The 24142-nt window shown below is 35.8% G+C and overlaps 2 protein-coding genes and 1 long non-coding RNA gene across 11 annotated transcripts in view; 2 read left to right on the top strand and 1 right to left on the bottom strand.

Moving 5' to 3' along the window:
- Positions 1–24142, top strand: part of LOC127832014 (uncharacterized) — a 167825-nt gene that overhangs the window by 49249 nt on the left and 94434 nt on the right. For all 9 annotated transcript variants that reach the window (XR_008026619.1, XR_008026620.1, XM_052357150.1 and 6 more), the window contains one exon: positions 8074–8145. Coding sequence is in view for 7 of the 9 variants with exons in the window: in XM_052357150.1 (XP_052213110.1) it covers positions 8074–8145 (72 nt within the window). In the remaining 2 variants the exon portion in view is untranslated. The remainder of the gene's footprint in view (positions 1–8073; positions 8146–24142) is intronic.
- The window catches only part of LOC127832021 (uncharacterized), a 55572-nt gene that overhangs the window by 7932 nt on the left and 23498 nt on the right, over positions 1–24142 (bottom strand). The window lies entirely within an intron of this gene.
- Positions 242–2548, top strand: LOC127832016 (uncharacterized). The gene is made up of 2 exons (XM_052357156.1): positions 242–603; positions 930–2548. Exons 1-2 carry the CDS (start codon positions 387–389, stop codon positions 2162–2164), a joined length of 1452 nt encoding a protein of 483 aa, XP_052213116.1. The 5' UTR covers positions 242–386; the 3' UTR covers positions 2165–2548.

Here is a 24142-nt window from a genome sequence, read left to right as displayed (position 1 = left end):
TGATGAAAACAATGTGTTTTTTACTACAATGTGGAAATCAACAATAAGTTGGTTGGAAAGGAGGTTGAACTGCCTGTTGTTTTTTTTGGAATACTGAAGAACAGTTTTAACAGGTTTGTATTGTCATTTCTTCATCCCTTTTTTTATTAAGTTTATTGAATTATGATCATTATCATATTTATGTATTGTCACTGGCAAATGTAAATGGATAAGTTATTGTTTTGCAATTTAAAGGAAAAACAACACAATTTGAGGCAAAAATAGACCGTTTGCAGGTGTCTGTCCGAATATCCGGCGGCCATATTGGAGGGACACGCTCGATTAACCATTACGCATCATTGACAGCTATTTACAATTCGCCGCTTAATTTCTCTTTACATGTCAAAATGGTCAATTATTGCCGAGTCATCGGCTGTCATAACAATTCTACAAGGGAGAAGGACAGACATTTTTATAGATTACCTGAGATAATTACTAATCAGTGCAAGAAAACCAGTGAGTTGTCAACAGAGAGGCGGCGATTATGGTTAGCAAGGCTACAACAAGACTTCAGTGGAAAGAATTTGAAGAATATTCGAGTGTGTTCTGACCATTTTGTATCTAGTAAGTTAATGTGCAAATATTTATGAATACATAACTTGAATGTAGTGATCATAATTTTATACCATGTACATGTACAAGTTGAACAGTCTACTGTACTGGTACACAATTTTAAGCATTGATCATTGATCAAGTCTACATCCACATAAAGAATACACTTTGATATTGAAAAGAATCAAATTATGAAATTCTTTGTCTATTCACCAGAAGATCATAGCTGGAGCTCAGACTAAAAATTGGTGGTTTGAGTCTCATAGTTAAAACCAGGAAAGTGGAAAGAAAATTGTTATACCACACAAGTCATACTTTATGTCACTTTATATTTTCAGAGCAAAAGGCAGAACTTTTTGACCGAGACAGTCCTGATTGGGCGCCATCAGTGAACATGGGATGTCAAGCTCCGAGTACGCCTGCCCCTAAAGTTGCTGCTGAGCGCTTTGAGAGACGGAAGAAACGTGCTGAGACTGCAAGATCATTGGTCCAAGATCTTTCAGACAACAACACTCCAGAGTTACCACCTGATGTAAATTTAGATAGTGCAAAGAATGTTCAGACTGATATGCTTACTTCAGATGTAGAGTCATTGGAACAGGAAAATAAACGTTTGAAACTAGAAAATGAAAATCTAAAAACATCTATCCGGAATGCGTCTATGTTTTCTCAGGAGACTCTTAAAGACAATGATGAAAGAGTGAGGTACTTTACAGGACTTTCTTGTTTTGCTATACTGATGTCATTGTACAAGTATCTATATCCTTATTTAACAAGCAAACATAGTGTAACACTTGGAAAGTTTGAGTGCCTTGTGATGACTTTAAGTAGACTTCGCCTAAATTTGACTGTCAATCACCTTGCCTACCAACTGAATGTTTCATGTGCAACCATTTCTCGAACTTTTGTGAATACCATTGACATCATGTATGTAAGACTAAAACCAATTGTGCGATGGCCTGACAGAGCCTCATTGAGAGCAACAATGCCAGTACAGTTCCAAAGACAGTTTGGTAATAAGTGTGCAGTAATCATTGATTGCTTCGAGATCTTTATAGAGCGTCCATCAAATCTTATAGCGAGGGCAGAGACATGGTCGTCATACAAACATCACAACACTGTGAAGTTCCTTATTGGAATCACACCACAGGGAGTAGTGTCGTTTATTTCCAAAGGTTGGGGCGGTCGTGCAAGTGACAAATATGTCACTGAACATTGCAATTTTTTAGATTACATTTTGCCGGGGGATTTAGTGTTGGCAGATAGAGGATTTGACATTGCGGATAGTGTTGGTTCTGTTTGTGGGTCATTGAAAATTCCAGCTTTCACCAAAGGTAAAGACCAACTCTCTCCATTGGATGTAGAAACAACAAGAAAAATAGCCAATGTACGGATACATGTTGAGAGAGTTATTGGGCTTGTGCGCCAAAAGTACACATTCTTAAATGGGACACTACCATTGGACCTAGTGATTACCAAAGATGAAGATGGCTTTACTACAATTGACAAAATAGCTCATGTGTGTTGTGCGCTGGTTAACTTATGTGAATCAGTGGTCGACTTTGATAAATAGACTGTCAATTGTATTGTCTTATCCATGCTCTCTGTGTTTAGTATATATAGATTAGTATATAGCATTATATAGTTTCATAATTCACTCTGTAAATCATATTTTATTGATTAAATTTAACTCTAAATGATGTTACTTCTCAAATACTATGATTAAAGAGCTGTTGATAAAGGATTAATATTTGAACAAAAAGTCCTAAAAAAAATAATTCAACTTGTATTATGAATTTAGTACACATAGTTAAAAAAAATATTCTGTGAATTGATTTTCCATTTAAATACTTACTTAAGTGTGATAAACTGTTGAATTACTTTGTTAAAGGACTTTATGTCATTCGACTCCTAGACTTGGACCAATATGTAAGAAATAAAGTTAAGCAAAACAGTACACATGGAATTGCATTATCATTATGACGTCTTTATTCAATTCTCAATTTTGCAAAATCAAGAAGATTTCCTATAAAAACAAAAATACCAATCTTTTACTTAGAAGACTTAACAAATAAGACATTTTTATGACCAAATTAAATCGCGTTCTGAGAAAAATGGGCATAATGCATATGTATAAAGTGTCATCCCAGATTAGCCTGGGCAGTCTGCACAGGCTAATCAGGGACGACACCGCTTTTTTGACATTTGTTTAAATGAAGTCTCTTCTTAGCAAAAATCCAATTTAGGCGGAAAGTGTCGTCCCTGATTAGCCTGTCCGGACTGCACAGGCCAATCTGGCATGACACTTTACGCACATGCATTAAGCCCAGTTTTCTAAGAACCAAGGCTCAAATGATCAAGCAACACAACTCCATTAACCATATTAGTCACATAATTAGCCAAAATGCATCACTCATTCAAAACAAATATCTGTCAATATGAAAATGGTACAATATTTTCTCAGGAGAAAAATTATTAATTAAACAGATACACATTTCTCTGAAATTGTTGCCATCAAGTTGTCACTTTCATTTCAAATAAGTTAACAATTACATATCACAATCAGGACAATACCATTTCACTGTTTCAATTTAATTGTTGCGATCAAGTTGTCACTTCCATTTCAAGTAAGTTATCATTTACATAGCACAATCTGGACAATACCATTTCACTGTTTCAATTTCCTCAGGCGACTTGGTGATATTTACACAGCTAAAATGAAACCACACAATTTTGCAATTTTCTCCATCGCAACCAACCATGGGTGGCTCCTCAAGTCCTCTACAATAGCAAAACCTTTCTCCCACATTACCATCATCTTTTGGCTGGATGTTATTTCCTTAAGAATATGAACTGAGTTCATATCAGTTTGATTGATGTTAGACAGACGGGTAAAGTACTTTCCAACAAGCTCTGGTAACAAAGCCCTACGAAAAAAAACTTCTGCCTTAGCACAGATTTGTTCATAAAATTCCGGGTTGAAATGTATTTGTTCAATGTGAACACTGATGTCACTCCACACAACAAAGTAACACAATTCCAACTCTGTTACCCCAAGTTGAGTTTGAATTTGGAAGAAGTATGGATGATTTCTGTCCAAACATAGCTCTCCATCTTCCCCTTTAATCAAATAAGGCACTGATTCATCAATCACTTTTCCTTTGTGATTGAATGGACACTTAACTTCCAATAAACAGGACCCACAGCAATCACATTTGATGATCCCATCTGGGGAAGCACCTATAAATGGTCTGTCCTTTGAGATAAAAAGTCCTGTTTCTATCAACTCAACATTGTCGTGGTCAGTAGCAAGGGCTTCACAACACAAAGTGGCAGCTTTTTTCTCATTGTCAATCCCCCATTTGGTGGCTTCATTTCTAAAGTTTACATTGGGATAAACAATAGATTTTACTAACGCACTTGACGGATTATCAATGTTCGCAGTGTAAACACTCTTCATTTTTGAGGCTGTGATACGCCCAGCGCGGTAATTGAACCACTTACCCTCACTTGCCTGTTTTTGGGTGATTTTCTCTACATTTTCAATTTCCTCGTCAGTGACCGTAATTTCAATGCCCTCACATGATTTGATTAGCTGGTCATAATCTAAATTCATCGATTGTTTGTTCTTGAGTTCAGTTAGTGGTTTAGGCAACTTGAGCACTGCTGACTTAGGTTTGTAGCTCTCAAGATAATCAGGCACAATTGATAAGATTGCAGGCTTACGGTTGGTGGAAACTAGATCAGAGAAGAAAGAGTCTAATTCATTTTCTGTAGGGGAAGGGATTTTCCTAGTCTTTCTTACAGGATGAACATTTTTAGAAATTTGACTGGTTGAGCTGCTTAAACACTCTTCAAATTTTCTCTTGAGGGACTTCGCACTTTGAAAGTTAATGTTAGAAATTTCTCTATACTCAACATTCTTCACGGATGGGGGGATGGTCCAATATGTTGGTTCCTGTGTTACAGTCCTTTCGTCTCTTACTTTAACAGTTCTCATAACCCAAAACATTAAGGCAGCAACATGTGTGCAAGTTTCTCCACATCCTGCCATACAGTCACAGTGACTGGCCAAAACTTGACCATCCTTCGTAGAGATGAACCATGGGGACAGTGGTTTTTCATGCATTCTTTGAGAGTGAAGAACCTGTAAGTATAAAAAAGCAATAGTAAACTACATTTACAAGATATTAAGCATCTTGACATATGAAACACATAAAAAAAGTCAGCATAAAAGCTAAAAATTACCTAAGTTGTAAGCATGTCGCATATGCTGTTTGAAGTGAAACCAAAATCTAAAATAATTGTTTCCAACCATGCGTTTTGTCGTTAAGAACATCATAACTGGATCTTATAAATCCGATATCATAGGTCAGCATAGGTAAAATTCAGTTCAATTCTTGGTATACATGAGAATAACATTGTACTTAGTAGTGTATATTATGTGTTACTGGCTGAAACATACAGTAACACGCCTCGACTGGGAATCAAACCCAGGACCTCTCGAGCCATACACAGACATTCTACCACGTCTGGCAAAAGTACTTGCTAAAAAAAGCTAGCTTCGAGGGGTGGTAGGACAAATGCCGTTTACCTCGATACATATATACCAGTACAAATCTGTGAACAGGGCTGATGTAGTAATGAGAGAAAATTAAAAAAAAAAGCTTAATATCCAGAACAATGAATTTCAAGAAAAAAACAATAACTTACCCTTCCTTTCACCAACAGTCTGTTACTCAACACAGCAGAAGTCACGCCAGAAACCCAGCCACACTCAACTTGATTCACTGCTTCTAAGCTTTTGAAGTTTTTCAGATCTTCCATCGTGTAAATACTAGGTGTAAACAACAAATAATTAACGATGTCAGGGTAGGTCAACGATGGCAGTTGATTCACATCATCACAAAGCTTTTTCAAATCATATGGGTCAATACCACCAATCAATGCAAGTTTTTCAATGTATCTTGCTTTTGTTGCAGGCTCCAGTCTATCTTTGTACGGCCCTTTTTGGTTCAGTGATTTAGACGCCATGAGTCACAGTTTTACGCTCTCTTAATTTTGATCGATGTTTACGCTTCGCTGGTATACCTCCAATATGGCGGCCAAACCGGTGCGTACGTAAAAATCTCCTATTATTGCAAACGGTCTATAGATAAACTTACACATGAAAAACTTTAAAATTTTGTGTACAGTGAAAAAATTTGGTTGTGTTTCATGGTTATTGTCATCTTAAATTTTATTTATAGCTATTTCTGGTATTACTGAACGGATTCCTTTCCCTCATACTTAATTAGAACTTAAATATTTTAATTTTGAAGGTTAAACTCTAATTCCACGAGGCAAAATTTACATTGATGGAAAGATCCTTTGGAAAGAATGTGCATCATCGCCTGCCTGATGTATGGACTTTTATACCTGGTTTTTACCCTGCACGAGCTGGCAAACTTGAGGGGAACAAGAGTGGGGAAACCTCGTCCTGTCCTTGACCAAGAAAGCTGGATTTGTTGAGAGGTAAACTATACAGGTTATTGCATTTAAAATGCAACCAGTCCACACAGCCAAATGAGACCACGCATCTTGGTACATTTTAAAACTGCATTTTCTACCAAACGCAATTTCTTTAAATAATTGATGAAAAGTGCTAAGTCACATGTGATCACGGGATTAAAATTTCAAAAATAAACAAACAAAAACAACAAGCAAATAACTTATGTATTATTATGAAATCAACAAGATTACCATAACAGCAATACTTCATAGTTAAGTGGAAAGAAAACATAACCAATTAACATGTTTGAAGAATGTCTTGCCCTTTTGAAAGTGTTTTGGTATTAATCCTTTGCAGATCAACTGGCGTAAGAGATCCTCAAGAGGAGAAGGACACAAGCAGCATCAATTGTACATGTCGCTCCAGCACCTGCTTTCCAGGTCTCTCTTCCAGCTGCTTTCCAGGTCCCTCCACCCGCCAAGATCATGTCTAGGTCCCTGCACTGGCTGCCGTCCAGGTCCCCTAGCGGTCAAGGTCTCGCCAGTGGCTGCTGTGCAGGTCCCACCACCGTATGCCGTCAAGGTCCCTCCATACGCTGAAATCCAGGTTCCTCATTCCGCTGTGGTTCAGGTACCTCCAACAGCTGAGATCCAGGTCTCTGCAGCAGCTGCGGTCTAAATACTCCCCCCGCAGAGGTCCACTGCGGTTAATCTTTTGCTTTAAAATCTTCCATAAATGTCTATTATTGTATAATGTACTGTAAAAATAATATGTTTGTATTATTTTGCGGTGTACTATTTTTGTCATATAAACATAATATCGTACACATTTTCTTTTTTTTCCTTTAAACCACACGGGGCTTAAAATGAACTGTTGTAATTGCTTCGCAAAAACCATTTTTTCTAGAACATATCAGTCCAAAATCATTTTTTTTCACACTGCAAAATCCCACAAAAGGCTCACAAAAAACCTACTTTCTTAAAAAAACTCACTGTTAAAACCCACAAAAAACCAACTTACCCAAACCCACAAATGTTTTCTTCACAGATAAAATACTGTTAATAACTAGGTTTAAAGTGAGTTAAAAGCATGTTTTCACTGTGAAAAAAACTAAGAAAGGCTTGCTTTCAGCTCACTTTTCGCTCACTTAAAAACCGTGTTAAGCCTGCTTATAGCTCACATTTAAAACACACTATTTACCCACATAAAACCAACTCCACAGACAGAAGTTGGTCTAAGCATGTTTAAAAAACCTCAAAAAACCAACTTGTAGAAAATCATACTCACTTTAAACCCACTTAAGATGGTTAAAAAACCTACTATGTTGGTTTAAAGCGAGTTAAGCCAAGATTTAACTCAGAAAAAACCAAGTCGGTAAGCTAAAAAACCAAGTCGGTAAGCTAAAAAACCCAGTCGGTAAGCTAAAAGCGTGTCTGAAAAAACCCGCTTTTAGCACAGTGCAAATACCACAGAGTTAAACACAGCTGAAGAAAACTCACTTTAAACCCACTTAAGACGGTTAAAAAACCCACTATGTTGGCTTTAAGCGAGTTAAACCAAGATTTAACTCAGATAAAACCAAGTCGGTAAGCAAAAAGTGTGTTTAAAAGACTCGCTTTTAGCTCGGTGCCAATACCGCAGAGTTAAACCCAGTTTAAAACTGGGTTATAACCGGATTTTGATCACTTTTTTGACAAGGGGATCATGGCCTACACCTGAAGAATGTGCGACCAACAATAAGATTACAGAAGTATTCATTACCTCCAACTTGAGCATAATTAAATGTCCAAAATAAGCTTATTTAAAAAATGCAACAGTATGCTGCTTTGTCAGTGGGCAAAGGCATGCGTAAAGTTTTAAGCACTACTTTCCCAACAATTCAAATTCATACTTGTGAATATTAAATTGATTTCTCACATGGTAGTCTTGTGATAGAATATTAATGTATCAATTTGAATAAGTTTTCATCTTTATAATATTTCTTATTTAAGGTGATCATGGTCAAGTTCCAGGCAGACGACAAAAACAACAAAAAGACGATGCACTGACAGATTGCCCAGAGGGTAAATATTTTTAACCAACTACACACTTGAGACTCCACAATGTCCTCTGCTGTATCAAAATCAGCATTTTTAGTTATTTATGTTATTATGCTTAATTATCGGCAATGAGCCAAATATAGTCCATGAACACTTGAAATAAAAAGTATGGTAAATATATATTTGTTCATTGTCATATCTTTTTCTAGGAACAAAAGTCTTTCAACGTTTGCTAGACATTTATCAGCTTGCAAATGTAGCTTATTTACAAAGTTCCTTGTACGTAATTACCATTGAAATATTCTATAAACAAGCAACTGCCTTATAGTCACAGAAGTTATTTAAGGACAGCTATTAAATTTAACTTATCCCTAGACAACATACCACACCATTTCCTAGACATCAACCTCTTTTGTCTACCTGTAACTCTGTTATTTAGACTACTGACCTCACTTTTACTATTCCCTTGACAACTGACCTCAACTTCACTATTCCTTAGACAACTCACCTCAACTTCATTATTCTCAGGACAACTGACCTTAGCTTCAATTTTCTCTTTTCTTTTACCTTAACTTCACTATTTCCTAGACAATTTGAATACCTGCCTCACTATTGCTTATACTAATGACCTCAACTTCACTATTCACTAGACTACCAACCTCACTTTACTATTCTTTTCCCTATCTACCTTACTATTACCTATTTCCAACTGGTTATCCTGTATTCATCAAACTACCGATCCACTTTTATATTCCATTGCCTGTTTTACTCATATTAACTATGCCCTAATCTACTGACTTCATGTTCACTTTTCCCTAGACGAACAACCCAAACTTCACTTTTCCATGGACTACCGATGTCCTCTTTAGTATCCCCTTGTCTGCTTACCTTAACTGCTGTAATGTTCAGTATACCTTTGTATTTGATTTTCAGATTTATCAAAGTAATATCATCATCATCAATCAGCATCATTGCTGTCAAACACATTATCTGGATCTTTTACATAATTGTTATTAAAACAATCATCTTGTTCATCCTCCTCGTCATCATTATAATCATCATTATCAACAGCAATATCAGAAACTTGAAAGTTTTATGCTGTGAAAATATCAATACTTATTTGATTTAAGAACAAATCACTTTCATATAAGTATTCTAGGTCTGAATCCTTAACTATTGAATGTAATTTTTTTTTGCTTAAAAAAACTGGCGTTTAAACAAAAAAAAAAAAAAAATATAAACAAGTTTCAAGTTCAAGAATGTAAGTATATTTCTTCAAGGCCATATATTTCTAATACACCAAAACACCTGAAATGCCCAAAACAAAGTTCTATGCATTATTTTCTGTAAAGCCAATATATCACGGTTGAAGGGGTCCAAAGATTGCGACTGTGATATATCCATCGCGCGATATAACTAGTCAGGTCATTCATGCATGTATATTTATGCATTTGCATAGTGTGGCAATCTCAAAACACCCTATTTTCCTACCTTATTGAATTATGTGTTATATCAATATGTTATTTATTGTATAACAAAAAACATTATTCCATGTAAGTATTTTAAAATGCGTATAATTAAAAATGTTATCCGAAAACCATTTCAAAGTTTTAGTGTTCAAGAAAGCATGCACAAATGAGACCCATGTACAATATGACGTCATTTATCCTCATGGAAAGCATGGGCTTTAATAGTGGTGCATTTTGACCAGCTGAGGGATCTTTACCTCTAAATTACAAGGATATCAGTAAAACTGATGGATCCTCCCCAATGATGCTTTTTCGATAAATGGTTTAATTGTGTGGAAAAAAGTGTAACCTTGAGAAAATCTATTGTTAGCCTCAGTGACCTTGACCCCAGTGACCTCAAACCTCATCAAAAAGGAAGAGGTCCATGCAAGGTACCTACAACCCAACTATATAAGAGATCGATCAAATATTGAAGGCGCTATGAGAAACTGTTACCAAAGTGTGACATTGAGAAAATCTATTATTAGCCTCAGTGACCTTGACCTTGACCCCAGTCACCTCAAACCTCATCATAAGGTAGAAGTTCATGCAAGGTACCTACATACCTAATATGTAAGAGATCAGTAAAATATTGAAGGTGCTATGAGAAACTGTAACAAAATTGTGACAGAAAAATCTATTTTTAGCCTTGGTGACATTGACCTTGACCCAAGTGACCTCAAACCTCATCAAAAGGTATAGGTCCATGAAAGGTACCTACATGCCAAATATGTAAGAGATCGGAAAAATATTGAGGTGCTATGAGAAACTGTAACAAAATTGTTATGGAAATATCTATTATTAGCCCCAGTGACAATGACCTTGACCCCATAAACCTCAAACATCATCAAAAGGTAGAGGTCCATGCAAGGTACCTACATGCCAAATATGTAAGAGATCGATAAAATATTGAAGGCGCTATGAGAAACTGTAACAAAAGTGTGACGGAAGTAAGTAAGGAACCCCAAACTGGCAACTATATGCTCCTCATATATATATATATATATATATATATATATATATATATATATATATATATATATATATATATATATATATATATATATATATATATATAATAAAAAGCAAGTAGTTATCTGTATCTAACACGCAAATATTGTTGAGATAGGTCAGTATTCACTTGTGAAATTTACAGCTATAATTGTATACACCTGCATGTGTGGACTGGTGTGCTTCTTGGCAGTTCAAAGCAAATTCAATTGAGAATGGTAACACCTGAAATGACCTGTGATGTTTGGCAAGTGGGGTTATTGTTTATTGCAGTACACAAGTGTGAAAGTGATGTACAATGAATGCAAACAATCTGGACAAAACTGGATTATGAATGTCAGATTATACAGAAAATTAAAGTGGATGAAAACAGGGTGAAATACTAGCTTTAAACGGACTTTAATCTCAGCAAATTCTCAGATTAAAACATGTCATTTGGGGATTATGGCCGTCAGATTTTTGGGAGTCATAGCCGATTCGCGATATATTGGACAACGCAATATATTTGACCGTGAACTATTGGAGTTGCAGTGCACTGTCTTAAAAGTACTATGGACGTAGTCCTAGTATTTAACTTGTTTGGTAACAATTAGAGCCAAAATGGGTGACGATCTTTCGCTCGCAGAAGACCACGAATTTTCGAGTTTGGGGTCTGATAATTGTGTCTTGCCTGTTGTTCCAAAAAAGACATTAAAATCTGTAGTTCCCAATAAAACGAAAGACAAGGCAGTTGTTGGCTCGAAGGGTGCCAATAATACATGTTTAATTAATTAGAAAAGTAAAGTTAAAAAGACTGACAGAAATATGTGGTCAGCTTCTACGAGCACGTGCACCAATTCAAAAATGAATTCCAATGTGTTGGATTTTTCTAAATTGTCCAAGCAAGAAATTGACAATCTTAATGTGGCTCCTGGACTAATTTCCAATGACGTGGTCACGGAAAATGATGACATTACCCAGTATGGGCATAATTTAGACAATTGACCAAACATACATGTGCAAGTTGACCATGATGTACATTTAGATAACAATAATTATAAAACATTGGGGATGAGTTCTCAGCAGTCTTGTTTGCTGGTTAAGATAATGTGCCCTCATCCTAGCTTTAGTGAAGGATGAGGGTCATTATTAGAGTAAAGCCAGAGGCTGAGCATGTATACAATAGCATTATGTTCGGAGTCGTTCGAACTAATCGATTAATTCGCCAGTACAACGAGAAAATCGAGTCTACCCGAAGTAATCAAGCACTAGGCACATTTTTCATAATTCAAAGCTCAATGTTTTGTTGAAAAAACACAAAAGCAGATATAAAATATTGCAGAATAAATGTATGTTTAACAATACATAAAAATGTTGGGTGGGTGTATACATGCTCAGCCTCTGGCTTTACTCTAATAATGACCCTCATCCTTCACTAAAGCTAGGATGAGGGCACATTATTTTTCGTAAATGCCTTCGGCTTCACATGTATACAATAGCATCTTCAAAGAGCAACAAAACATTCACTCAAACAAACACATTTATTATAATAAATGTTCATCGTCATTTAAATACCGAATCAGCAAACGACATATTTTCTTTGCTAATAGTATGTCTGTAATAAAACTTCCTAAAGTTCTTATCAGAAGACCAGTCCGCTGTAAGTAATATCTTTTGTAAAGAGCAACCACTTACTAAAGCTTTAGATACAGATGCCCCTCTAAAAGAATGTGCCTTGAATTTATTAGTGTCTATTCCAGACAAATCCAAAACAGTACGTAACCATCTAGCAACAGTACTAGTGGAAACAGATTAAAAGGGACATACGAAATAAGTAATTTTCTTGACAATCATACACTTTCTGTTTTACTTAAATAAAATAACAAAGTATGCATAGCACACAATTTCTCGTCTTTATAATGCTCAATTTTTAAATTATATGAATGTCCAATTCTTGAAGTTTTCAACACAGATGGAAAACCTATAATAACACATTGCTTTTCCTTCAGCATATAATCAATATCCATGGCAACTAAAGTTTGTGCTCGCGGGGCTGCAGTAAACGAAATCAAAGCCACCACTTTAAAAGTCAATAATTTCAATGATAAACTTTCCAAAGGAAAAAATGAAGAAAGAAATTTCAAAACAGGAGTTACATCCCAAGTAAAATTATACCTTGGTTTTGGGGGCATTTTCATAAAAACTCCCTTCATAAACCTAGTAATTAAATTACAGTTAACACACCATGTATTTCCCATCAATGGTAAAGACTGTAAAAGCATTGCTTTATGCAAATTAATGACTGAATATGATTTTCCTATCTGGAATAAATAACATAAATATGTCAACACAACTATTTCAGGCGTCTGAAAGGGATTGCCAAACCTGATACCGTTCCAAAGCACCCAATTCTGCCACGCATATTTGTACTGCTGTCTAGTTCCTTTTGACCAAGATGATGTAATGAGGATTGAAGCTGTTGATGGAATCTTTCTTGTTGACATCTCCTGGATTATATGATGGCTGCGAAGATCTTCAACCTCTTCCCTAACGGGTGTAGCTCCCCGCTGTGAGGGAGAAACAGCAAGTCTTTATGTCTCGGCAAGCTTACAGGAATATCAGTAAAACATTTGAATAAAACTGGAAACCATGACTGTGCCGTCCAATATGGAAAAACAAAGAGTCCTTTTTAACTCTGTCTTCTTTCACCTTATTTAGCACCTTTGCAATCAAATTAAAAGGAGGAAATATGTATGGTTCCAATTCTCTCCAATTTAATGAGAATGCATCATTATGAAAGGACCCAGGTTCAGGGTACCATGATACAAAACGATCAATTTGTTTATTTAATCTTGAAGCAAACAAGTCAATATTAGGGTTAAATAATTGTTTACAAACTCTCTGAAAAATATCTGACTTAATAGTCCATTCTGTATTTTCAGAAAAATTTCTTGAATAATAGTCAGCAGTATTACTTGAACCAGGTATGTAAACTGCTGAAAGAAATATGTCTCTCACTAAACACCATTGCCAAATATCACCAGATAATCTGTCCATACTTAAAGAGGCAATTCCACCCATATCATTAATATATGAAACAGCTGCTACATTGTCAGACTGAACTTGAATATGAACTCCACTTTCTCCATTATAAAAGGATTGCAATCCATAAAAAATTGTCAACATTTCCAAGTAATTAAATGGATACAATGATTCATTCAGGTTCCATCTTCCATTGGCATGACCACTTGTGATCAAATCAACAGCGCCCCAACCTAAAAAGCTTGCATCAGTTCTACACACAAAATTAACTTCTCCTTGCCTAATAAGTTTCCCATTTTTGACGATGCTGGAACAGCAGCGTCCAAGGTTTGATAATCACCTAAAAAATTTTCACAATGGCCATCTATGTAAAAGACCGAGCCAGTCCGATTGAGATAACTCGATTTTTCAGTTACTTCCCTTGGGCATACGCCACTGCGTAGAAGCATTGATAACATTCTCCTAGCAGAGTTGTCGTTCATGTTTCAACATTCAACAATGGCCGCCTTAATGAGAGTCTCGATTAAAAACTTTCTTACTGCATACATTGGCTTGTTTCGCTATTTAGAAGCTATCATTTAGGATATATGAATTATTTATTCACTAAATCTCCGCTTATGACAACAATAGTTGGAATTCGAAGGATATATACTTGATGTGAATGAAGGACTTTCTGGATCGTAACAGCTTGACACGGCAAAACTGGCATACTGATTACTGGTATTTTTAGTTATCAATATAAGTCACATTGTGCTTTATAAATTGTATTCGAGCATTTTGCGACTTATTGAATGACTATGATACCCGATATCAACATTTCATCGCGGATTTGCAGATCACCAAGCTGTCCTGAGATTCAACATTGATTTCAAACTCTTTACTGGTTAGTACTCTTTCTTAGTGTTAGTACTTTTTATCATTTTAAAGTTAAATGAACTGTGTCACAGTAAAAGAGACATTAACCCTTTCAGTGCGTGACCGAATTTTAAAGGCCTTTGCAAACAGTTTGGATCCAGATGAGACGCCACAGAACGTGGCGTCTCATCTGGATCCAAACTGTTTGCTATTCTGATAGTATTCTTTCAAAAAAAAATGAAGAAAATGCTTATTTTACAAATTCAACAGACGACATTTTAGCAGACGACAAATTTCCCAGCATGCAAAGGGTTAAGGCGATTGTGGCCAGTTTGGATCTAGATCAGCCAGCAGTCGCTTGAAAGCTGTTTGATTAAAAGCGTTTTTCTGACAATAAGTTGAATAACAAATAATTTAATTGGATACTGATTTGACTGCGCTTTTCCTGTGACCTGGCTCAAATAACAGAATTGTCATTAATCAAATTATTTATTTCGAACATTTATCAATTGTTTTTCTTGTCCCTCGGGATCAATGACTCCAGCACTTTCCTGTTGAGAATTGAATACTGCTAAAGGCGATGCTAGGGGGCGTGAGAGATGTTGCACCTTCCAGTATCGCTCGATTGTTCATTGTTGGCTCGGGTACTACGTACATGTACCCTGGGTACTCTTAAGTATACTTACATGTATCCTGGGTATGGTAAATATACTAAAATGACCCGGGAAATTTAACCCTTAATCAGTCGTTGTCGACTATTTTTTTGTAATAATTATATATACACATTTATGTCAATTTTCTGTAGAATGGCCTCTATATTATCGGAACACATACTCAAAAAGCATGTTGATGCAGTGTTTTTTGAAGAGAAGTGTGTTTAAGATAATCGGTTGCGCGTTTTACGACATTGGATTTTGGGCGCGAATACAACTCGGGTACAGTCTAATATGGACCGAGTACAATTACGTTTATTTACCGTACCTGGGGTACATGTAAGTATACTTAGAGTACCCAGGGTACATGTAAATATACTTAAGAGTACCCGGGGTACATGTAAGTAGTACCAGAGCCGACAATGACCAATCAAGCTCCATTATCCGTCATGAACCGACTCAAAAAAACGAGTCGGCAATATTTGACTTAATTTTTGGTTTGGTTGCTCTCGAGGGATCGAAAATTTCAGAATCTTCCTATAAGCCCTATGGGTTTGATCCCCAGAAGCGACATTGAAAACTAGCATACTTTGTTATCTAAAAGGTTGCTAAACCTGATATACAATGATAATGTGAATTTTCTCTCACATGATGTTCATCAGTCATATTATATAACAAGGGCCACATTGGCCCTGAATCGCTCACCTGAACAAATTTAATAGCCTTAGGCCCAATGGTAATTGACAAGAAACAAATTTTCTTGAACAAATTTTTAGGGGAGCCTTTAAGGATCATCCTTGTAAAAAAAATTGAAAATCGGACGAGCCCTTTCTGACAAGAAGATTTATTAAGGTATTGACCATATATGGGCATGGCGGCCAGCTTGGTTATGTGACCAAATTTTTTTTTAACAATATTTTTTTTTCGTGACGTAGGAATGCTCCACATGAAATTTGGTTGAAATTGGCTCAATGGTTTAGGAGAATATGATCTGCTCAGGTACGCTAAAAACTTAAACATTGAGATAAAAGGAATTTTTGCTTGTTTTGAAGAGATTCCTCCTTTTTCTCAAAATTGACAAGATATCATCGACTAAACAGGCAACCCATGTTTGCATAAGGATAAATCCTTTTACCAATCAACATATTTTGGACTGAACAATTTCTCAATTTTCCACGATGATTCAACCCTACCAGAGCAATTTCCTAAGCAATAATCACCTCCCATTTTAAAGGAAAAATAATTTCTCATCAACAAAACTACAGCATTAATTGATTTCTGGTAGTTAACCCTTTTCAAATTGAAAGAGGTTGCAGACGACAAATTAAGTTATTATGGAATAAGAATAAACATATTTAATAGGGTAGGAAGCATTGTGATGAAAGGAGATGCTAATCTCAGCATTTTCTTCTTTTATTTCAACGATTTCCACAGTCACAAACATTTGCAGAAAGAATTAACTGTTGTGGGTTAAGGGTTTATGAGGAGAATGCTATAGTTTGATTATGCAATAGTGTATGTATGGGGGGATACGCTTTTATTTTGGAAGAGTCTAAATTAATGTAAAAGGGCTTAAAGACATCATGAATTGAAACAACTTCTTCAATGATGTATAGTTATGCAATTGAAGTTGAAATCATTGAGATACAAGAAATCTTGGCTTGTTTTAAACAGATTTATTTTTTTTCTTAAAATTCTCAAAATATCATCTGCTAATGAGGCATCAAGTGTTTGCATTAGGAAAAGGCACAATGGTTTCTAGATGCATCTACATTAAAGTACAAAAAATGAAAATGCATAGCCAACCCATAATGAGAAACCTATGAGTATGCCTTTTTATCATATACTGATCTATTTACTAAAAACATTCGACATCTCACTTATTTATTTGAGTCAACCATGTCACATGAGTAAAGGGATTTGAAGAACTGACTGACCTGAATTGAATAATACATCAAAGAGGGGCATGTAAGAATCTTTGAAATCTGCTTGAGCTGTTTGATTATGCAATGAAGAATTTCCTTGGAAAGTTCAACAGGTGCAGGTTATGCAATTGTAAAGTTCTGAAAGGGTTGTTAGGGGTTTCCACTGAGTTGCAACTATTGGCTTATGTAAGTTTTGCCTTTCAAATCCTCCTAAAGGCACATCTTTATCAGCAGGAGGTCTCCACTGAGATGCAGCTATTGTGTAATGTTAAGTTTTTGAAAGTTTTCACAAAATAGGCAAAAACGAATAAACATGCAAAGTTCAACGAGCTCCTGCGGCCATGTTTTTTGACGAATCAAATTTCTTTGAACAACTTTTTCAGGGGAGCCTTCAAAGGTCATCCCTGTGAAATTTTTTGAAAATCTGATGAGCGGTTTCTGACAAGAAGATTTTTTAAGGTTTTTACCATATATGGTCATGGCGGCCATCTTGGTTATGTGATCAAATTTTTTTTAACAATTCTTTTGTCCCATGACCTAGGGATGCTCCACATGAAATTTAGTTGAAATTGGCTCAATGGTTTAGTAGAAGAAGATGTTTACAAATTGTTTACAGACAGACAGACAGACGGACAGACGGACGGACGCCGGACGGTAAGTGATCACAATAGCTCACCCCAAGCTATCGCTCAGGTGAGCTAAAAACTTATAGCAGTAGTAAACAACTGGACAATAATTAATGAACGCATCTTTCATTTGTCTTTGACACTTTGATTTTGACATGGCCTAGATTTAAATATGTGACTGGACTTTACCAGCACTCTTGTAACAGAGCTAAAGTTTAAATGTACCATTGAAGATCGCCTAAATCCAGATTTGCTATTATAGACGTGTGGAAAGTTTTAAGGGTGTGACAAGTAAGCAAAAATTGGTCATTACCCAGAGGCCACAACTGATCTATGACTGTATTAAAACAAGAAAAATCAGTGCCTGATTTAGATTTCCTTAGATAGTTCAATAAAAACTAATTTCATAAGCCTGGTAACAGTTTAACGGTAATGCTACCAATGTAACACACCAGGGCCTTGAATTTGAAATCTAGGACATGCATGGTAATTTCTTCATGAAATCAGGACACAAAATTGTATTTTAAGTCCTTAATTGACCTGGCTATAGTTCTCAGATTATTATAAGCTTTATCAGTATATTTATATCATTATTTATGCTTTGTGTATTGTAAACATAACACAATCATGCAGTTACATGATAGCAATAAATAATATCAAAGCTACCCATACTATAAAGGTCATTGACAAAGCCTATGGTCAAAATGTGAACACATTGTGTGTAATGGCCCTCTCGTGCCAGCAAAAACAACACGTTGACAGGTTGTCATTTTTGACAGTTCTACTTTCACTTTCATTTTGTGATATCAAACTATTAACAATTATGTGGCTGAGAAAAATATCGCCATTGCTTTTTATGCTCCCGGTAGGGTGGCCTATATCAGTTGAACTGTCAGTCAGTCAGTCAGTGTGTCAGTCTGTCCGTCCGTCCGAAAACTTTAATGGCCATAACTTTTTTAATATTGAACATAGCAACTTGATATTTGGCATACATGTGCATCTCATGGAGCTGCACATTTTCAGTTGTGAAAGGTGAAGGTCATCCTTCGAGGTCAAATGTCAAATATAAAGCGTCTGTCTGTCTGTCCGAAAACTTTAACATTGGCCATAACTTTTTCAATATTGGCGTGCATGCGTATCTCATAGAGCTGCACATATTGATTGGTGAAAGGTCAAGGTCATACTTCAAGGTCAAAGGTCAAATTTTGCAATATTGAAGATAGCAACTCCATATTCGGCATGCATGTGTATGTCATGGAGCTGCACATTTTGAGTGGTAAGGTCAAGGTCATCCTTCAAGGTCAAAGGTAAAATATATGGGTTCAAAGCTGCGCAGCAGGGGGCATTGTGTTTCACAAACACAGCTCTTGTTTAATATATTTTCTGCACATTTCTTCAAAAAACTTACATCAATACACGATTTTCTTCGTTTATTCAATCATTCCTGACAGACTTGTGTACATATTTCGCTTACATTTTGAGGCGCGTAGGTAGGACCGCATTACCGCTTCCGAAATGTGTATTCCATGGTTCAAACAGAATTATCAAACCTAAATTCAAGCACTTTTCAAGGACTTTCCAAGGCCCAATTTTCATTTTCAAGGCCGAGAACCGTACGTTAGTTTCCTTAAAAAAGTGCATTTTCAAGCAAGTTTAACACAGTTAATATCATTTATTTGCTCAAACAAATTAAACTTATTCCACAATAACTCATACATGTTATTTCTAGTTATTACATACATGTTATCCATCCTTAACTCAATGACTCTCACATACAGTTTGTCAACCAGTTCCCGATAATCAGCAGTTCCGATTAATTTGTATTTAATTTTCCATAATGCCCCAATAAAAACAAAATGATAAGTGTCTAAGGTATACATTAGGTAAAGGAATAAATTAACAAAGTTTTAGCAAGAAATCTTTTGTAAATAGCTTACAGGGTGGAAAAATGCAGCAAAAAGTTAACCGGAACTGATTGAATGAGTTATGTTTTGAAATGTGCATATGGGTATAGAAGGCTTTATTATTTTCAAATAAACTTTTTGCTGATTGAAAACAAATGCTATGACAATGTTTTGAAATACTAATTCTGTAAGCTGAATGATTTTTAATAATTTTCCTAAGGTTAAACTTTAATTGGCTATTTATGACAAAAAACTGCATATGCCGTCTGACCTAACCTGTTATCATACAAAATAAATATTACCCTTTATTTTTACATCTTCTCACATTGACACTAAATCCCGAAAAAATTATTGTGGTAAAAAGAATAAACGTTTTTGCCGGGCGATTCTAAACTGGTGTACTGAATGTATCTATTTACTTTTTAAAGTTATTACAAACAAACACATAGCTTCTCAATTTCATGTTTTCTTTGTGGGTTTCCCCTTTCTCGTGGCTTTTCAAAGCGCTTTTCCCCATCCCCTGACATCAACGGTCTTCATACAGACCCGACAATGTGCTTTTTGAATGTCATTTGTTTTCTGTACCCAGGAATATTCAGTTAACCACCCTGGTTTGAAATGACACTTCCCCATTGCTGCGTTTTCACTCGCGAAAATTGATCACAATGGAGAACCTCTGACGTAGTACACATAATCTGTGATGTGTACACATAACGTTTCGTACTCAATAGTGTACGAAACTTATATATTTCGTACTCAACTTTTTGCGCGAAGGAATTTATGATAATTTTTCGTAATATTTCCCTTAAGAACGATTTAAGATTATAATTAAAGCGATGATACATGTAATTTTGAGCAGAAATAAACATTTTCAAGGCTTTTTTACATGAAATAAGCACTTTTCAAGCACTTTTTCAAGGCCAACCTTTGTTCAAGGGCTTTTCAAGCCTAGGACTCGTTTTCAAGCACTTTTCAAGCCCTGTGCGAACCCTGTATTCATACTATTGCCTTCGAGGAACTTATCTGATGTTTGACGGAAAGGGCCGAAAATGTGCGAGTGTGGGTCAAGTTCCCCACAGGTACTACTTTCCCGTTCCCCCAATTTTTTTTCCGTACCTAAAATTTTTCGTTCCCAATTTTTTTTCGTACCCAATTTTTTTTTTCGTACCCAATTTTTTTTTTCATCCCCAATTTTTTGTTCGTACCCAAAATTTTTTCGGTCCCAATTTTTTGGTTCCCAAATATTTTTTCGTACCCAAATTTGTTTTCATACCCAAATTTTTTTCGCAAAATTTTTGTACCAAATTTTTTTTTCGTACCAACATACACAATTGTGGTGATGTAGATAAACTTAACTTGATGCTTTTATATCCATCCTCTCAAAAGCATCGTCACACCAGTACTGTCAGTACTTTGATTCTTTACCAGATTAGTTTTCCACCATTGAAGCTCCTTTATACTATCATTACTCAGTAACACTTTGTTATCAAAATTCATCATTTGTCCTAAACCCAATAATTTATTTCTTTCCAATTGCCTGTAATGTAACGGGACCTCTAGCACTGCATAAAAAGCGTTAATAATTGACCCTATAAAAGAAGCCAAATCTCGGACAATAACAAACTTTTTGTCCATTAAAATCTTTGATTTTTGCAATATTTTGTTGATTTTGTCCTCTGTAAGAAATATTTTAAACTCAACCATATCAATTATAAAACCAAAAAATACCAATATTTGCACTGGTTCCATTACAGACTTATTCAAATTTATCAAAAATCCCAGTTCTTCTAATGTGTTCTGGGTAACTTTTGTGTTTTCTTTGCAAACCAATCTATTTTGATTCATAATAATGGAATCATCAATATAATAGGAACATCTTATGTTTCTATGTCTCAACCATGCAAAAACAGGTTTTAAAATCTTCGTAAAAATGAATGGAGCAGATTTCAAACCAAATGGAAGGCATACAAACTGGTACAATTTATTATTCCATTGGAACTTAAGAAATTTTTGAAAATCTTTGTGAATTGGAACCGAAAAATAAGCATCTTGCAAATCGATGGAGGTCAAGTAATCATTTCTCTGCAAAAGATCAAGTACAACTTTGAATGTCTCCTGTTTAAAATGATCATAATGTACAAATGCAAAGGACGAAACTTTCCATTAGGTTTCGGTACTATAAAAATAGTTGATATAAACTCTTCGTTTTCATGAACAGAGTTAATAATAGCTTTTTTGCTCAAAAGAGTTTTGATCTCTAGATCTGCAATTTGCCAATGTTCTTTTTCAAATGGAATTTCTTTTGGAATTTTATGTTGACATGGTTGTATGTCAAAATTAATACAGTAACCAGACACTGCATCAAGAACCCATTGATCTTGTGTAATTTTTCTCCAAGCATGTAAATTATATTTTAGACCTCCAATTTTACATACCTTAATGTCCACATCTACTCGTTTGGGTGTGGATTTGGAGGTGTAGCAATTGCATTGGCTGACCTCTTGAACCCTCTACCATATGGTCGACTACCAGATCTATACCAGATCTATACTGGCCCCTGTAGGGGTACGGCTGGTATCTGTTTGGGTACGGATCCTCATAACCGCCCTGAACATAACTTCCTCTGAAACCCCCTCTTCTAGGGTATCTACCGGGTCCTCGACCTCTCACAAAATTGTCATTTCGCCCAATATAGGACACGGAGTCACAAGCTTTGATATCTTTTGACACTTCATCACCAAAAAGCTTATTTGTAATCTGTTGAGAAATGTTACAAAGTGGATAATATTTCCGTTTTAAAGCTGGTCTTATCATATACCTTCTTCTTATAGAAAGGTTGAATTGCACCTGACCCATTAAAGTGAGTGCATCACACAGTAAAGTTTTTGCTTCTTGATTCGCCATAATTTGAGGCTTTAATACCTCTGCAAGACGGATAATGGGTGTCATACCCGAGGCTACCAAATTTTGGGTTTGTACAATGCTTCTATCTTGCGTCTGAGTGCGTTTATTCAGAATTTTCCATATTTCATTATTAACCAATGGTGGACAAGCCATTTCACAATTCTCAGGAACAGAGTACTTTGAAATTAAAGAATCTGTTTCACACTGTGTTGTGCAAGCAACATTTATTACTTTCGCCAAAGATGGTGATATTGGTTTGCCCTTATCTGGGGCTTTAAGACAGGGCAATTCCCAAGTGTCACATTCAGCCTCATCATCATCAAATAGTGCACTTGACATGTCAATGTTAGTACGTTTTCTTTGTTTTATTACATCATCAGTGTCAGAAATCTGATCTGCATCTACTTCGATTGTCATTCTTGGTAAATTTTCAAGAGAAGTTCCAAACAGAGATGAAATGTCATCATCATCAGCATATTGTGGTTCTGTACTAGGAATACCAAGTAACTCTCTAAGACTCTTTATGTCATTTTCTGATAGTTTAGACAAATCCAATGCAGGTGTCTGCTTATTACAACCTACTTGTGAAACTGAAAGTTCATTGTTATTTTTATCTGAACCAGATTGCTTCTTTTTTGTTACTTTCGAAACATTACTTTTACTTGTTTTGTCTTTAGAATTACTTTTGTCTTTAGAACTAATTTGCGCTTTCTCCTTCGGAATGGCCTTTTCTTTTGCATTTAGTTTTTCATTAAACGTTTCTTCATCAGAGAAACCATAAAACGAGTCCTCCGACTCGTCTGGATGCAACGAAACTTCGTCTTGTTTAGAGCCCATTTTCCCAACTTTAAATGTCAATAAATTGGCAAAAACACTATAACACTGAGATAAAACAATGATTATATAAACTGGGACTACGTCCTCAGTTGGCTCCACAATATATTGATGTACAAATTGTTTATTTTGTCTCACCTTGTTCGTCGAACGCCAGAACATAAAATGAAAAATGTGCTTAGTGCTTCCGGTGTACTCGATTGGGATTACTTCGGGTAGACTCGATTTTCTTGTTGTACTGGCGAATTAATCGATTAGTTCGAACGACTCCGAACATAATGCTATTGTATACATGTGAAGCCGAAGGAATTTACTAAAAATAATGATCCCACCTCAGATAATTTTTGGGATTTGCCCAAGTTAAGGACACCTGAAAAAGGAGCTGCATGTACCATTCCCCAATCTTTGGCTAACTTGATAAGCACTGCTTGTTCTGCTGTGTGACACTGATTCAATTGTTGCAAAATATAAATTACCAGATAATTGTATGTATCTGGGTGCACCTTTGATAAACAATGAAATTTGGAAAGTCCTAGACAAAAGGGCAAGGTCACAAGATCAGGGCATGGTGGAGATTCAGAATTTGGCAGCAACAGGGATTGTGCCTATTATAAAGTTGGCTGATATGCTAAAGACACAGATTGCAAGTAGTCCTTAGGCTAGGACATTTGTCTCTGATATCATGACCATAATGGGCCAAGTACTCTATAATCTATCTCTTAGAGGCAGGTATATGTTAAGACCAAACAGAAACACAAAGAATTCAAACCTGTGTAATGT

This window comes from Dreissena polymorpha, chromosome 5 (genome assembly GCF_020536995.1).
Source record: "Dreissena polymorpha isolate Duluth1 chromosome 5, UMN_Dpol_1.0, whole genome shotgun sequence".
NCBI lineage: Eukaryota > Metazoa > Mollusca > Bivalvia > Myida > Dreissenidae > Dreissena > Dreissena polymorpha.
This window is presented reverse-complemented; position numbering and strand designations above follow the sequence as displayed.

Coding starts and splice junctions, on each gene's coding strand:
- LOC127832016 (XM_052357156.1), top strand. CDS start 387: ATGGTCAATTATTGCCGAGTCATCGGCTGTCATAACAATTCTACAAGG. Junction 604..929: donor TTCTGACCATTTTGTATCTA/GTAAGTTAATGT, acceptor TTATATTTTCAG/AGCAAAAGGCAGAACTTTTT.